The sequence below is a fragment of the Lethenteron reissneri genome, chromosome 55 (genome assembly GCF_015708825.2).
Source record: "Lethenteron reissneri isolate LAM-NWPU_2019-01 chromosome 55, ASM1570882v1, whole genome shotgun sequence".
NCBI classification, from domain to species: Eukaryota; Metazoa; Chordata; class Hyperoartia; order Petromyzontiformes; family Petromyzontidae; genus Lethenteron; species Lethenteron reissneri.
This window is the reverse complement of record NC_083833.1, coordinates 4,164,024-4,181,238: the sequence shown is the minus strand read 5'-3', so window position 1 is coordinate 4,181,238 and position 17,215 is coordinate 4,164,024. Positions and strand designations below refer to the sequence as shown.

Below are 17,215 nucleotides of genomic sequence, written 5' to 3'. Positions count from 1 at the left end.
GACAATGGCACTTTGCGTGCGCGGGCGTTAAAACACAGCGAGCACATATTCCAACTGCGACCTTGAGGGGTAAAAAGCGTGGCTACTCACACCTCTTCCAAGAACAGGGGCCAGTGTGGAAGAGTAGGCCAAAGTTCCCGCTAGATGGGCTCTCTAGAACTCCCTCTACTGGAGGCCATTGTGCCAACAGTGACGTGAGCAAGACATTTTAACCTTCTTGGTTCTTTCGGTAAAGTCACGTGACTTTACCGAAAAAACCAAGAAGATGAATCCCTGCAGTCACGAAAGCTTTAAATCGAAAGACATTTTAAGGCTGCGCTTTTACTTTGAGCTCGTGTGCACGTGCACACTTTTGCTCAACGTCATGCGCGCGCGTGTAAAGCGCTAACAAATTTGGCGACATCCCTGACAATTTGTTTAAATGTTGAATGTGGTTATTTTCCTTGGCAGGTTCAAATAGAGGGTTGTTAAATACACGTCATGTAATTGTAATTGGTTATACTACAAGCCAAATCTGTAAATGACCAAAAAAAACAAAACAAAAGAAAAATCAATGCAGGCTAGAAGCTAGCATATTTAACAACGTACAAAGTTGCGCAGCATTGCATGACCAAAACGCTCTCAGGCTTATCCAGACCAGCAGCTCAACTGTTTTAGTTATTTTGAGGCGGTGGTCTGTGCAAAGTGTTGGAAAATGAAACCTAAAAACCTCAGGTATTGACATGCAGGGCCACCGAGGGGAGGAGAGTGGGCGCTTTGCCCTGGGGTGCCACAGTGGCAAGATGTTAACTCCCTCGCCTGGTACGAAGGAGGTTGTGGGTTTGATTTTTCTCCAGGTCCTCCGGTTTTATTCCTCCATATTTAGAAACATGTGGTTTTGAGCAGTTGGCTGCTATAAATTCGCACATGATAAGCCACTTCGTTGAGCTATCATTTGTGGCCAGGTCGCTTCTGAAAAATAGCTATGGGCTTAGTGGGCCTTACCTTGTAAAATATATATTTTTTTTGTTTACTCACAAGAGACCTGTTTCTTTGTCACTAATGAATAGGAGCGTCATTCCCTTGGCCTCCAATCCTGGTACCCAGAAAGCTCTGGGCAGCATCGTTTACATTCACACTTTTTTTTTTTAACAAGACAGTCCCCCATCTGAAGTGTGCTTACCACCGTCATTATTTAGACCTAATACATGTATTGGTTAATTATAGGTCCAACATACCAACTTCTTCTATAGATTAATGAGCAGCTGTTCTTGATTGCCCCGGTATTACAAGTCGGCACATGACGTCTATTCATATGTAAACTTTGGCATGAGATTGTGTGTATGTCATGAACAGGTACAGCTTAATAGGCTGACATCCGTGTACAAGACTACATGCTAAAGAACAAACAAAAAGGGATTGAGAATGGGATAACATTAAAATATCTATTGGGATTACTTAACATAAACCAATACAAGTCGGTGCATAAAATGAGTGTGCAAATTATAAACGTTTGCATGCCTTGTGAAAACTATTTGAATTTATAATTGTTCGTGGAAATACTCCACACTTCTGGACACTATCTTTCCTTTGTCTACGTAGCATCAATTGTAATTCTGAAAGATCTATAAAGCAATGCACAATGACACAGCAGTCATGGCGAGTATTTGGAACCAGGTCAGTGTTTTGCCACGTACCACAGAGAAGTAAGATTATAAATTGGCCGATTTGGGGCAATGAGAGATAAAGATTTCATATTGAGCGAGTATGTGTGAATGTATTCACTAAACATCTTCTGTTCAAGCTCATAGCATCAGTAATACTTAAAGTGGTCACACTTTCCAATACATCCACACCTATGAACAAGTAGAACAATAGGGACGCATTGAGGCAAAGATTAGCAGACAGGCAGGCACAAGTGACACACTGAACGATATTATTACCATATTGTCTGGAATATAAGACACTTCATTGCCCCCATATTTTCAAGCACATTTTGTGGGATGCATAATTTTGATAATCGGGTAAGGCGTGTGTGTGCGAGACCAGATTTGTATCACTACTGGATTCACACGCCCAAGTTTGGGGTGAGTTTTACTTTTTAGAGCATCTTATGATTTGGAGAATATGGTAATAATGATTATTCCCCAAAAAATAATTATCCTACCCAAGATCAACAGATATAATGCACATACCCCTCATTTATTACAATGATAAATGCATAAAAATATAACTGACAGCCCTTCGTCAATCCACTGCTGGATGAAGGTCTCCCCCACGCCATGTCCGTCATGAGTGACCATTCATAAGACAAAAATCAAGCACTGGTTATTACCCACAAACTAGTTTTCCATTAACACGGTTCTAAACAGTAAACATTTGAGCTGTGTGAAACCGCTAATTAGGAGGCAAATGTATTTGTTCTGTCAATTTCAGTCAAATATCAATTCCTTAGAAAATCTGCAGCAACTCAAAAAATGTGAGCAACATTTGCGATGAATATTATTAGTTAAAAAAAAAAACATGCCCCAGAGTTGAAGGAGCAAGAACGAACTGCCGTGTCACTTACAGCTCTCCCACACAGACGTGGCAACAACTGTTGTGCAGGTGAAAATGAATTAATCACTAAAAGTTTCTATTGGCGCAAGATTTAAAACTCGTCCGGTGCCGCACAAATGCAATATGGTGCTCTGAAAGCAAAGTTTTTTTTTTGTTGCAATGTGTTTATCCGTGAAACTCCACAAAAGCCACTGGACTGCATGTTTTGCCGGGAGATGGCAGTATTACAAGTGGGTTAATGAACCGTTTTCCGTGGACCTCGGGAGTGTGATTAATTCGTTTGTACTGTGGGTTTTATCTAAAGTACAGGCGAGTTATTTTGGGGCTATATTTCCACTTGGCCCAAATCCGGGCAGGAGCCCAAAGTATTTCCATGGTTCCTAGGAAGAAAGGTTGGGGCTTATATCTACACTGCCAGTCCTGAGCTAGCAACTGCATAGGGCAAACCAATGTTGACTCTCCACAAAGTGGTACACTAATGCCTTCAGAAGGATCATGCTTCGAGTAGGACCCCCAATGGCATTTGAGCTCACAACGGTCCTAATGTGAACAGAGTGGCGCTTGAGCGTATCTCCACCCGTGTGTTAGTACAAGGCGATCCGTTTATAGAAACCCCACTAATTTATGACGACCCGTCATCTGCGTGTTGGATTGGCCGAGGTGGAAGAATTGCGTAGCCCCCCACGTTTGACAACATTAACGCCTACTTGATTTTGTTCCTGTGAAACGACATCAAAGACAGTGTGTGCGCGCGCGTGGGAGAACCGCGATGACATATCAACTACCTCATTCTAAATTGAAAACGAATTTTTTTCCAAGTTATTTTCTGTTTAGTTTGTTGTGTTTTCCCCCGCACCTCCGATTAGCATGATTGGCTACGTACGGCAGAAAAAAAGTTCAACATACATACGTACCTGAGCTCACGCATAATTTAATGTTTGAACCATTCAGACTGACCACCTTTGACAGAGCGTTCGGGAGAGTTTTAAACTATTTCATTATTGCATTTAGATTGGTCTAAAAGCTTTGATTACCTCATTATGACTTCAGTGGGGCATCAATACAGTTCAGAGTTGCATGACATACACATTAAAATGTTCTCAATTAGCCTGCCACTCAAGCCACTTGCTTGTTGACGATTGTGAAAAATGATATGCACTTGGCAAGATGAGCAAATATAAATATATATAAAAACAAGGGATGTTTCCCTAATTTTCAGATTGGTCCGAAATATCCGAAAATCAGGCCGAGATACACTTGTTGGATTGGTTCGAATTGTATTTTTCTCTATCGATCCAAAAGGATGTCATCACAGGAAAAGATGTCACTGTTCTTATGCCACATCCGTGCTTTTTTTCCCACCACGTGGTATCGTGGCATTGGGTGACATCACTTTTGGTTGCAAAAAATCACGACTAATCATATATGTGGCCCACAAACAATTTGACATCTCATCAGTCGGATTTCAATTAATAGGATGAAAACTTTTCGTTTTCAAGTTTAGCAGACACACACACACACTCACAGTGGTTGTCATGTCATTTTTAGAAGCACACAAAATACTTTCAGCGGTATTGGTCTCTGCAAGGCTGAAGATCTGAAATCCACGCGCTTGAAAAATGGATGATCAGGAATCGGCTTTGACTTGAAAAATACACTTGGGACTTAATTCACGTTTTGGTGGAAAAGGCAGTTTCTGCTGATGTTTTGTGGGCAAAGAATGGCTAATATTCTGCAATTTAGAAAAACAGAACTGAAATCTGATGGCATTTTCTTCTTCGTTCACCCACGAACCAAACCAGTGGTTTTTACTTTCATGTGAAATTCAATAATGTTGATTGTAACAATATTCCCAGTACAAAAATACAATGTAAAAAAAGTTCATTGTTTTACGATGGTCTACAGTAAAAAGGTGAACTCGTGGCTATAAACGGAAATAATATTTGTGAACGCGTGCAAGGAATGTTTCTGTATACTTAAAATAAATACAAAAACTAAAAGTTTAAGCAAATTACAGTAGTGAACGGTGCACACGAAATATTCCCAAAGATTACATAATCAGACCGAGGGAGTCTGTAAGCTGCATTAACAAATCATACAAGCCATTAAGTGGCAGAATTAAATGCTATCGTATAATTATTTCAGAAGACAAACGAAAAAATTATAGTAAAATTTATATATGTTTAAAAGACCCGTGGCTAAATGTAGATAAATGCCAGTGTTAAGTTGAATGTGGCTTGCCCATGTGATAGACTACTCGCCCTGACGTCTACAGAGCTATTTTTGGAGATGTCACAGTGACTTTGTGACTTTCTTCCCATTCCTAAAACTTTGCAAGCCTCCTCCCGCAGGGAGGGCTTTGCATGCATGCCTTAGCATTCTCAAGTCGCTCGGATGCCCGATAACATTATTATTCCTCTGCCACAACTGCCGGTCGGACCCTGTGGCCCAATACGGCGAGAACTGGCTTCGACATTCGCATTAACGCTTCTTGGCACGTTGCTCGCACGAACCAAAATCGTTCGGGATAGTTTTCCCGCGTCAAAGCAACGCGAGGGCTATTACAAACGCATCGATGACGGGGGCCCCCCATTTGGTCTGCCGCTGTTTCATGCCGGCAAAACTGCACCAGACGCGACGAGTGACCGTGCAGGTTTCGAGAATTTGGTTCAAAATCGGAGCGTCGCCGTTTTCGCACGAACGCGAACAACAAAAATAATCATCCGAGCGGCCAGCGTGCACGGTGCCCTCATCGCACGGCTTCTAACGGGCGTCGCCCGGCACATCGTCGGCGTCCCCCACCTCCGAGCAAGGCGACGGAGTGCTGCAGCTGCAGCACAACTGACTCTGTAAAAGTTTGTGTGAAGATTGTGCAACAGGAGCGGACCGGGGCTCGCCGACGAAAGCAAAATCGGCAAGCCGGCCGAGGGATTTCATTTGCCGCGAGCTTCATCAAGGGGCGGACAACGTGAAACGCGGAGGCGCGCGCCGACTCATCGCAGCGGCTATGCAGCGGCTACAGGGATGATGATGATAATAATAACAATGGGCGTTACGTTACTTCACATGGAGGGAGAGCGGGTGGCCGTGGCGGTCACGTAAAGAGGTAGCAGCGCATGATGCATGGAGGTGATGCTTGCAGGTTACAAGAGAAAGCGAGCCCGTACCACTTCGTTTGTTGAGGGGCTCGCACAGTCTGGTGGGGGGGGGGGCACTTCATTTATCGGAGGGCAGGCAAAAAAAGCTCGTGCACACCAGCACAGGGGGTACCTCATTACGTCCAGCATCGGTTACAACTTTTTTCCACTGGCACAACAGAGCCGTGCCGGGGCCATGCCGAGCCAGCCCGGCGGTGGCTCAGGAGGCGACGGGTTATTTTTCCACTGCAGAAGCCGAGCCGAGCCGTGCCACCGATGTCACAACCACAATGGACGAGTCGAGGTGTACACAGATGGACATGGCGAATGCCGTGTTCTCGGCGTAGCGACCGACATGAAACACAACCAAAGTGTCATTATCCCCACCCCTGGTCCTGCTTGGCCCCAAGACCACAGTTTGGTTCTGGCTCGGCGCAGCAAATAGCCAGTGGAAAACCACCTGTTACTGTGAGGGCCCCCGTGCTGGCTTCGCTCAGGTGTGCCAGTGGAAAAGGGGGTATCAGAGGCCGTGTTAGCTCAGGAGGCCAGAGTTGGCCGGGTCCGTATCCCGGCGTCACCGCCGCGGTGGCCGGCTACTTGACAACGGCAACTCTGCTCAGTGCCGGCACCCTCCAGGGTCCCGGGGGTCCCGTGCTGGCGCGGGGCAGCGAGTCCGCACGTCGTCGCCGCCGGGACGCGAGCTCTCCGGGGGGTGCGCACGGGGTCGAGGGCTGGGCTCGGACGGAGCCGGCTCGGCCGCCGCGCGACTCCGTAGTCATTCCCTGGCCCAGGCGATCGCGCCGGTCGAACGGGGAGGAGGGGAGGCACAAGCCCCTGTCCCACGTTCTCGGCGCTCCCTCGGAGGCATCTGCGGCAGAATCGGCAAAGATGCGGGCGAATAAACTTAACAGAAACTCAAATGTTTGTTTGTTTTACCAGGTAAGGCCCACTGAGCTATATAGCTCTTTTTCAGAAGTGAGCTGGCCACAAACGATAGCTCAACAACAAAGTGGCTTATCGCATGGAAATTTAGTGCAGCCAAATACTCTAAACGAGTGTTGATTCAAATTGTGGAAGGGAACCGGAGAAAAATCCACACAATCACAAGGAAATAGACATGCAAACTCCAAAAAAAAAGGCATTAGGGTCAGGATTGAACCCACGACCTCTTGCATACCAGACGAGCTAGTTAACAATTCGCAATACTCAAGCCGCCATGACAGCAGATTATTTTAGAGGCGTCATCGTCAGCACGATGGCCGATAACAATTTTTTTTTGTCCATCGCTCGACCTCTTGGATTATTCGTGCCAGCTATAGACGACACAGCGCATGATGACAGCAACACTTGGCAGATAACGATGGCTCGTTGATTGAAGCGGACTCTCTGAAGTTTGCAAAATCAAATCCATTAAATACTTGAAAAATGCGAGATATATATAAACTCGTGGCCGGTAGTGAGCGATGCTTGTTTTCTATTGGCTTTAGTGTCAGGCACCAACGATCAATTTAAATTGGTTTATCGAGAATGCAGGACTTGTACGTGTGTGTTTTGAGCATGAGACTTAAAGCAATAAAGAATTTTAGGTTGAGTAAAACCAATCGACCTCCGGGCTGTACATTTTTCAGGGCATCGAACTTTCACGTGTTGGTTTTTTCAGATTTTTGTAATACTCAGGTTTAAACAGCCGTGCTACATTTCAGCTTGCGAGCACTTCCTGCGACAGCGTTAGAATTGACATCGGTCACTCACGCACTCATCGAGAACAACGACCGCCTTGCGCTGTAAGCGATATCGATCACCGACAGCAGCAATTGCTCGTTGGAATAATGCATTTAGAATACGGCAGCGCGCGTGGCTTCTGCGCCGGCCGCGCTTGTTAAAAAGTTTCTAGCAAGCAATACATTAGCGGAGTGCCATTTAATTTAACCTTCAACTCCCGCCTCCCTTGCGAGCTTGGGTTTCTCTCAGGGAGCGAGGGAGAAAGCCAAGTGGAAGCGGTTAAACACACGCCAAGCCATAGGCTAACCCCCCCCCCCACCACCGCAACTGCTGGCAGTGCCAGCTAATTGCAACTAAGCAATGTAATTTCTCGGAGTGGTCCTTAACGTCACGTTCGGTCGGAAAACGATTTGGATTTTTGGCCAGAACCAGCGTGACGGCAGAGGCGGGCGGCATCGCAAAGGGACATCTCTCCTAAGCACAACGGGTCGGAGAATACGCCAGGCCCGGAAGCCACCGTGAACAAACATGTTGTGCTGCCACAGCTGTATAATTGTGTGCGTCATCGTATTTGTGGATTTTCGCAAGCATCCTTCAAGGGATGTCTCTCCCGTTGAAAATTGGTGTCAAAAGGCCGCCTCCACGCACGAGCGAAGGAGGTGGCTGTAAATCCTCCTGAATGTCCCCAGAAGGTGGCACACGCTGTCTCGAACTAAACGTGTGGGTGGCAAACCAATCATTGCACGCAGTGATGCATCACACGCCTGCCAAAATCCATGGTCGAGATTCAATACAAATGTTATTCCTTTTTACATCTTGTTCCGAGCGTGTTTTTGGCAAAGTATCTCTCTTTTGTTCTGTCTCATTTGTTCCATAAGCCTAAAAGGTAATGTATGCCTAATAATCATCTTCAGCCATGATCAATCCACTGCTGGATGAAGGCCTCAACATGCCATTGCGATCCAGAATGGTGCCGTGATACCACAATCCATTTCCTCTCATGCACGTGATTACGACAGGTCTGTATATATTCTGAACTTCTTTCGCACCATACATAGCCAACTGTGCTAATAGGAGGTACTATCGGATGTCTGCTTTGGCTGCCATTCCTTTATCAGTCTCATCCAACGGTCAATCTGTTCCAGCAGTGTACTGCACAAGGCCAGTTGCCACTATTTCTTTAACAGCCATCATGAGTATGATGTCCAAATCGTCCCATCCCCCCGCAAACCACGCGTTCCTGTCTGTCTCGGATTGCAAATTTCATTATTAGACAAGTGGGTATGTTGCTTATCATGATACAAAAAAACAAAATCAGCTCTCCGGAGTGCTCCTTCCTGCTCTTGTTCGCCTCCATTTGATCATTTTGATCTCAAGTCGCCTTCGAAAGTTTCCCTAGGAATATATATTTTATCGGCAAAAAAAAAACATCTTATCCCACTTGCTGTATACGACTTTTGTTTTGTTCGTATTTGTCTTGAGCCCAATTGTGCAGCCATCTCTATGAACCCCTTAAATCGTTCCCTGCAGTTCATTCCTGTTGGTGATATCAAGACTACAAATGGTGAACAGGTACAGGTGCAGCCCCCTGCAATTTCTCACCCACATCACTGCTGGCCGAATGGGCTCCCACTCGAGGGCGCTCCAGAGGAGCCTCCGTCACGGGGTTATTTTGGCCTACTCTTCCACGCAGGCCAGACACCTTGGTAGAGGTGCGAGTACCCCACATTTACCTCGACCACAGGCGCCGATCGACTGTGGTGAACCCATTTACACTGCTGTTTGTGGCGGTGGTAGCGGAGGAGGGTGCGATTTAGAAAACTTGCATCAGTTGTCGTTTCAACTGCGGCACACCGGGAGGTGAAACCCAACCGGCAACCTCTGGATTGCAGGTCCAGTTGTGCCGACCGTTACACTGCTGTGGCAGCATCCGAGTGTTTTACACCATAGCTCGGGTCAATTGAAAAGTGAAGCCAGATTGCACGTTGGGAAAAGCCAGCATTGGTTCCGAGTAACACACAAAACAGAAGCAGGGAGGTTAAAACAAAACAAAATAGAATAGCTTAATGTTTTACCTTTCACTAGTGATGTCACATTCCTAAAAGGTTTCCTGAAAACAAGAAGAGAATTGTTAGTTTTAGGTGAAGAAATTAAAACCATGCAAGTGTCATTAATCCGCAAGGCCACCGAGACTTCAACGGTAAACCAAAACGTATTTATTCATGCATTAAAGATGCAGCCTAGGAAAACAATTGCTGCGGTTATGTTCGTTAATTTGGTAAAACCACAAATAAATATTGCCTCCTACTGGTAGACTATATTCGTCTGTGCAATGTAGGGCCTTTGCCATAGTCTTGCGTGATTGTGGCCCAAGGCTTTGTGTCCTGGAAATTCACATCGAACAGTTTTTGGGGTTGTCCTCCTTCCTCGTAAAACAGAAATAATAATTATTACCTCTACATTTATTTTGGAGATAAAATTAAAACCCCGAGACTGATAAAGACTTCCTCTGATCAGGTCCTGATTTTAAAGCCCAATCATCCAGGACCACCCGACATTTGCTCTGCATTAATATTCTTGACGTGCGAGTACTCCGCGGCTAAAACATCAGGGATCATTACAGTTTGTACTGCATCTCGAACTAAAGTAAATATTTTGTTAATGTCTGTTCTTGGCTGAAATATTAAAACATTCATTATTAAATCCAGTGCTCAACTTCAGCCAGAAACAGTTTTAGTTGGCATGCCACATCCATCTTGCCATTAACATAGGATTATTATTATGGATAGGCATACCCTGTGCTCTGGTGCTAGTGCCTTACGGCAATAATCCATACCCCATGCTAGCCTTCCAGTGCGTTCCGGAATAAATAGCATGAGAAATTTAGCTCGGATTAAAGCGAACTTGAAGCCACCGCAGTTAAAATGATGAACAGCATACGAACGTGCGCGGTGAGTTAGCGGTTAGCATCATGGAGAGGCATCTGCGTGAAAAAGCATTCACGAATAGAGTGGTGAGAACGTGAGATTTGCGCAAAAGTGCTGCAAAATAAAGTCACAGACAAGAAAACATGCTTGTAATCCGGCGAATATGGCAACACTTATTATTCCAACAAATAATCCCCACTGAAGATCAGAAAATACGCACTTCTTTAAATTATAAATTCAAATAAAAATAAATAGCTCACACCCCTTAGTGAATCTACTGCTGGATGCAGGCTGCCCCATGCCATATCGGTCATGGATGTTGGTTGACCATACTTCACCACCCCGTGTCAGTGGGAGTTGGTAACCGTGATGTTGGTTTTATATAGTATTCGCCATTGATGTTATCCGTGACCGGGAAACGAACTCGGGTCACTGGATTCGTATTGCAGTACATTAACCACGTATGCCATCACACGCAAGCGGAGCGATTACTCCTGCTTGCAACTGGAGACCCGGCGACTTTACATTGGGCAGCTCGAGGGGCCATAGCCCGTCGCTCCAATTAGCCTTCGGGAAATAGCCAAGCAAGCAATGTCAGTGCCGACAGTTTTAAAATCGACAGGTTATTGGGAAGAGGGTAAACAAATGATCGCCAGCTGTAGAGTAGAACAGAACAGTTACATTTCGATTTAAAGCTTTCGTGACTGCAGGGATTCATCTTCTTGGTTCTTTCGGTAAAGTCACGTAACTTTACCGAAAGAACCAAGAAGATAGAACAGGACAGTGTAAGGAGAGAACAGGAGGAGGAGTCACAGCAGGGAGGGGACATGAAACATTAAAGACGTACCAGGCGTCCGTTTCGCCACGCATAAATAAAAAACTCCACTTTGGTCCATCAGCCTATAGCGGCCTTCTCGGGCAATGCTTTTCAAAAGCATTCGATCTGTACGTAGTCAACCGTTGCTAACCCCCCGATTAGCATGGTTGGCTATGTACGGTGCGAAAAAAAAGTTCCACCTACGTGTATAAATAGGCTGAAGGACAAAAAGGCTACATTATTTATATATAGCACAACGGAACGTTGTTTTTTATTACATTTATGATTACAATCCAAAGTGTTTACATAAACGGCCGCTTTGTCAATCCACTGCTGGACGAGGGCCTTGCTATGCTGTGCGGGTCGTGCGGTGTTATTAGACCATACTTCACCACGCTGGTTGAGTTGGTGGGGGTTGTTGAAGACTGGGCAGTATAGAGGCGGAGGCATGGAAGTAACGCGCAACTATGTGTTTTGCCCACAACGTAGCCCCCATAACAATCCACCATCGTAACGCATCTTTGTATGAAAATGTCTTATTTGTTCTGAAAACTTCTACGTTGAATGGAGCGGAGGCACAGACTAAGATCATAACACAATGGCACGCGCGTTCATATTACTCCGTCCATAAAGTAACGGAACGTCTCGGAGCGGAGTTTTTCTTTAGCCTAATGGCAGGCAGCCTTGTCCCTGCGCGGCACAAGACGATTTAAACACCAGCCTGCAAAAGTGCCTGCCAGCAGGGGGGTGGCGATTACTGCGCGTTGATTGCGATCGAGTCATTTTTTTACACGGCATCGGCGGCGAGGGTGGGAATTTTTTTTGGCAAGCGCCCCACGCGACCCTCACCGCAGTCTGGCACTTGGCCCGTGCCACGCTTCAGCAGGAGCCGTGCCCTTCGGCCCCCGCTCTTGATGAGCTCGATGGCGCGAGCGTGCATCATGTCGCGTGTGCTCTCCCCGTTGATCTCCATGATCTGGTCTCCCACCTATGGTCGCGCACGCACACACACACGCGCGCGCGCAAGACAACGATCCCAATCTATTGCCTTAAACGCAATTTTACCAATGCTATATTCAGTTCAAGTTTCCGGCACTTGCACCCGTCGCAATCGGAGCATGGAGCCAGCACCACTTTTTGCCCGCTGGCCGCACAATCGCGGGCTTTACCCTCATGCGGCTCTGCCTGATGGCAGGGCCCTCTTCGGCCACGCGCAGGATGAACAGGTCCATGCTGTACTCCTTCCCGCCGCGGATGCTGAAGCCAAATCCTGTGTTGCCTCTCTCCAGCTCTGCCACAAAGTACTCGCCGTCCTGCGAGCAAAGACAAAGATTGAGGTGCCGCAGTGGCGAGATTGTTAACCGCCTCGCCTGGTATACAGCAGGTCGTGGGTTCGATCCCGACCCCGACACCTGCTGCTGTATATTTTGAGTTTGCATGTTTTCTGGGCTGTCGCGTGGATTATTCTCTGGGTCTTTCGATTTTTCCCTCGATATTTAAAATCAACGTGCGTTTTGAGTATGTGGCTGCAATACATTTCCACGTGATAAGCCACTTGGTTGAGCTATGATTTGCGGCCAGGTCGATTCTGAAAAAAAGAGCTATACATCTCAGTGGGCCTTATCTGGTGAAATACAAATAGGTTATTTTAGTTCTCCCCCCGTGTCGCCTCTGTAGAATGTTCGGGGCAAGTGGTGTTAGTAGCAAGCACTGGTGATGAGTTGGGTAGTGTCGCCAGGGTGACATCTGGCTTAAAACAAACAAAAAACACATGACAGTAATGTATCAATGTGGCCATAATCAAATTAAATAATGTTGAAGGATAAAGGGATGCGACCGAAGGAATGACTGTCAGTACCGAGGTAGATGTGATTGATGGGAGTCTTGTGTCCTGTCTTGGCCGGGTTTCCGATCTGTAATTTCCACACGGAGATGCATTTGTCAAAATGCATAAGCGCGCGCACACACACAGCTACATATACACGCGCACACACACAGCTACATATACACGCGCACACACACAGCTACATATACACGCGCACACACACAGCTACATATACACGCGCACACACACAGCTACATATACACGCAAACACACGTAACAATATATATGTACACACACACCCACTAGCTGTGACCAAACTACCCGGTCAGCACCTACCCTCAGAAGTGAAACAGGGTTAGGGGCCTAGACATGTGCTCGCATAGCCACTGAGGTGTTATCGGCTGTCACAGGGCGACAATGTAGGCAGCATCAGAAGGCGGTAGATGAACCTCCATTGTTGGACTGTAATTCTATGCCCCACATGTTATTCACCTGCACCAACACGCACGGACCAGTGTGGTGAAGTATGGTCAAATAATGCCCACTACCTGCACAGGGAAAGGAGACCCTCATCCAGCAGTAGATTGTACATGTGTAATAACAGCCATAGAGGGTTCACGTGGGGATTGGCTTGCCGGTCCTGCTTTGTAGCCAATAAGGGTTGAGATAGGGAGCGTGGGCCCGGCGTGATCACGGCATGTCATCAGGAGTGATTGGCCTGGCCATTCGGGGCCCCAGCTAATGGGGATCCGGATGAGAGGCGTGGTCCCGGGAGTGACAGGGAACCATCGAGAATGGTCGAGGCTGTCCATGGAGGATTGGCTGGGGGGACCACGTGTCGAAGGGATTAAGAGAGAGTGAGAGAGAACGATCGAGGGCAGACTGGGAAACGAACAGAGCGAGAGCCACGCGCGTACGGGGGCTCTGGGTGCCACGTGCGCGGTGGGAACTGGAGTGAAGTCTGCCCGCTCTCTGTTGTCTGCCAACAACGGAGCGTGAGTGAAATAAGTGTATCGTGGAGGTGAAAATAAAGAGGACCGATTCCGAAGCCGTCTCCGAAGGATTATTACACATGTACGCCAAAGTTGTCGTAATTATACGTCGCACTAAATTCAACATGGATTTCCATTGCTATTTAGCTTCCTCAATTCTTCCAAGATTCTAAATCACCCGCAGATCTCTCCCCACTGATCGATGAGACTGATGAAGAGGCTTTCCATCACATGACGAAGCTTGAAATACTACTTTATCCTGTCTGATGGGTATTGCTCTCAACGTTTTTCTCAGTGCATGTGTGGGCTCAGAAGGATGGATTCGCAGCCCTGAAAAATGTATTATAGATCATGACAATTAGCAACACTAAACGCCACGGTGGCGAGATGTTAACTCCCTTGCCTGGTATACAGGAGGTCGTGGGTTCGATCCCACCCCTGACGCCTGCTGTATATTTAGGTTTGCAGTGTCTCTCTCCCCGTGGTCGTGTGGACTTTTTTTCGGGTCCTCCGATTTTTCCCACAACCATGAGAAACATGCGTTTAGAATATTTGGCTGCTATAAATGCCCACACAATAAGCCAACTTCTTTGAGCTATCAGTTGTGCCCAGGTCGCCTGGTAAAATAAAAAAATAGTTTAGTTTAAGTACTTACCATTTTATATTCAATTATATTTTTAATAAATCATCATGAGCTGTCTAGGTGGATTATGGGTAATGAGACAATTAACCATGAGGTGATAGACAGCATTTCATCACTATTCATTATGTTGACATTTAATGCCGTTAGACATTACACTTTCACAACCAGTTGGCCCAGTTTTGACTTTGTGTCTCATCAGCAGGGCATGGCCTGCGACACATATATCAATAGCAGCCCATGATTGTGTAGAATATTGTTTTAGTGCACCGAATTGACCCAAGATGGTCATCAAAGGCCTACAACACCTTGGTTACCCCAGCAGCATTTGTTTACATTGTGGAAAAAATGTTGATTGGGTTGACAAAAAAATTGGCCACGTCCAACTTAAATAAAGAATCCAGTCAGTGATAACATCACGCAAGGCTGCCAATTTCAGTTTCTGCTGTTAGATTTAGGAACGATATTCTTGGCCCAAGTAAAACCATTCATCTGCTTTGTACAAGAATCTCACCTCATCTGTCACTGAATGACTATTACTCTCTGGATTAACGAGGCACCACACAACACACACACAAAGGTGGCCCTATGCGACCCTCACCGATTGTTCCCGAGCCGCGTTTTCATGATAACGCGGTTGTTCTATCTGGGAACACTTTTCACACGCGGAACGCATCTGTTTAAATGTGGAACGCATGCATTGTTATAGAATGTGGTTTCTGAGCAGTCGACAACGAACTAATTTCTTGAGCTGCGCGGCTGAGCAGTACGATACAGTACGCGGAATGATACAGTACGTGGCGTATCATCATCTCTGTCCCGCCATGGGATGAATGCAGGCTAATTTTATAGCGCAAAACGTGGTTCAAATTTGTATTGTTTTTATTTATTAAGTTACGCCCTGTAACGGTACATTGCAAGTAATTCCTTCGCTTTACGCGACACTTTTCAGGAAGGCTTCTGCCGTGTTCAACGAGGAATTACCCGTAGACTGAACGTGTGAAGTTGGGAGGTCTCACCGGTTAGCGAGCAGGAGGGCAGGCGATGTAGACGCCAGATTGGGCTTGGAGGAACCACTCAAAGAGGGGGAGACATTGGCATCTGAAATAAATGGAATCGGCATTCATTATTACGACTCTCGGCGTACCAATTTAAATAAGTCGAAAATAAAGGTCTAAATTAGGTCAACAACCGGGAATTCTTTGGAAAAAAAAAAACATTCAAACAAAAACTGCCGATGAATATTAGACTTGCGTTACAATACTGTAAACAACAACAAAAAACAACCCCAGTTCTTTGGCTCTTTCCTATTTCAAAATGAACCAATCTCAACATTGTAACTTCTAAACTCTCAGCACTGAAAATAATAGCAGTTAAACTGCTGGGGGGACACACAGCTTGGAGCGGATTTAAGGGAGTGGGGGGGGGGGCACACCCTGCGCAGGGAGCACGGAGAGGGTGATGCGCAGCCCCGAGTCGCGGATGAAGGTGACGATGTCGGCGTGGGGCATCCCCACGATGGAGCGCCCGTTGAGCGCCACCACGCGGTCCCCAACTTTGAGCCTCCGCCCACGCTCAGCAGGGCTCCCCTCGATGATGTGACCTGGGCTCGGCAGGGGGTGGGAGGACAGGGGGAGAGGTTGAGGAGGGAGGGGAGGAGGGAGGAGGAAGAGGAGGTGCAGGAGCAAGAGGCAGATTCGATCACCGTAATCCAAACTCAATAGTCATTCTTCTTGGTTCTTTCGGTAAAGTCACGTAGAATGGAAATAATAAAATAATAAAAATAAAACATAATAAATAATTCTCACGACGTTTCGGCCACAACGCAAGCAGCCGTCCTCAGCGTTTTTCTGATAGACCTGTTCTTCACCTGAGGACGGCTGCTTGCGTTGTGGCCGAAACGTCGTGAGAATTATTATATGTTTTATTTTTATTATTTTATTATTTCCCTTCTACGTGACTTTACCGAAAGAACCAAGAAGATGAATCCCTGCAGTCATGAAAGCTTTAAATCGAAATTCAATAGTTGTTTGGGAACTGGTGGGACCCGAGCTGGTTTCCAAGTCGTCGACACGGCGTGGGCGACTGCACGAGGGCTTGAGGCGAACGAAGGTGGCCAATTTTTTTGCGCTCACGCTCCTACAACTTTTTTTTCCCTTTTAAACGCTCGTGCTCTCACCGATGCTGGCGCCGCCGTCAGGCCGGCTCACGGACGAGATGATGATGAAGCCGAAGCCCTCGTTCTCCTGCCGCTGGATCACCACGTCGTACGGCTGCGCGTGCCCGCCGGAAGCGTCGTCGGCCCCCGGCGGCGGCGGCGGCGGCGGCGTGAAGGCCCGTCGCGTGGCGGGGCCCGGGTAGTGCTCGGGGGACGGACGTCCTGCCGGGGCCTCGGGGTACGGGGCCTGCTCCCTCCAGGGGGGCCCGCGCTGCACCCCGTCCCCTCCTCGCCCGTCGCCCTGGGCGCCGGCTGAGAGGTCACACAGTTGAGGTCACGATGTCGACGGCGACAGCGGTCAAAGCAATCGGATGTTATTAAATAAATGGGTGGGAAAATATGCCTCATTCGCAAATTTCTCCCTGCACATCAAACATTAAAATATTTTTGGTAAACATC

The 17,215-nt window shown here is 46.9% G+C and overlaps 1 protein-coding gene across 5 annotated transcripts in view; it reads right to left on the bottom strand.

Annotated features, from left to right (window-relative positions):
- Window positions 1-845: 845 nt before the first annotated feature.
- The window catches only part of LOC133356786 (membrane-associated guanylate kinase, WW and PDZ domain-containing protein 2-like), a 132,441-nt gene continuing 116,071 nt past the window's right edge, over window positions 846-17,215 (bottom strand). For 4 of the 5 annotated variants that reach the window (XM_061574465.1, XM_061574466.1, XM_061574467.1 and 1 more), the window contains 7 exons: window positions 16,778-17,068; window positions 16,034-16,201; window positions 15,618-15,699; window positions 13,000-13,054; window positions 12,311-12,454; window positions 11,991-12,129; window positions 846-6,543 (listed from right to left, as the gene is read on the bottom strand). In XM_061574465.1, coding sequence (XP_061430449.1) covers window positions 6,269-6,543; window positions 11,991-12,129; window positions 12,311-12,454; window positions 13,000-13,054; window positions 15,618-15,699; window positions 16,034-16,201; window positions 16,778-17,068 — 1,154 coding nt within the window. In that variant the 3' untranslated portion in view covers window positions 846-6,268. Of the gene's footprint in view, window positions 6,544-9,472; window positions 9,508-11,990; window positions 12,130-12,310; window positions 12,455-12,999; window positions 13,055-15,617; window positions 15,700-16,033; window positions 16,202-16,777; window positions 17,069-17,215 lie in introns of all 5 variants that reach the window. The other variant, XM_061574469.1, reaches the window with a different exon arrangement.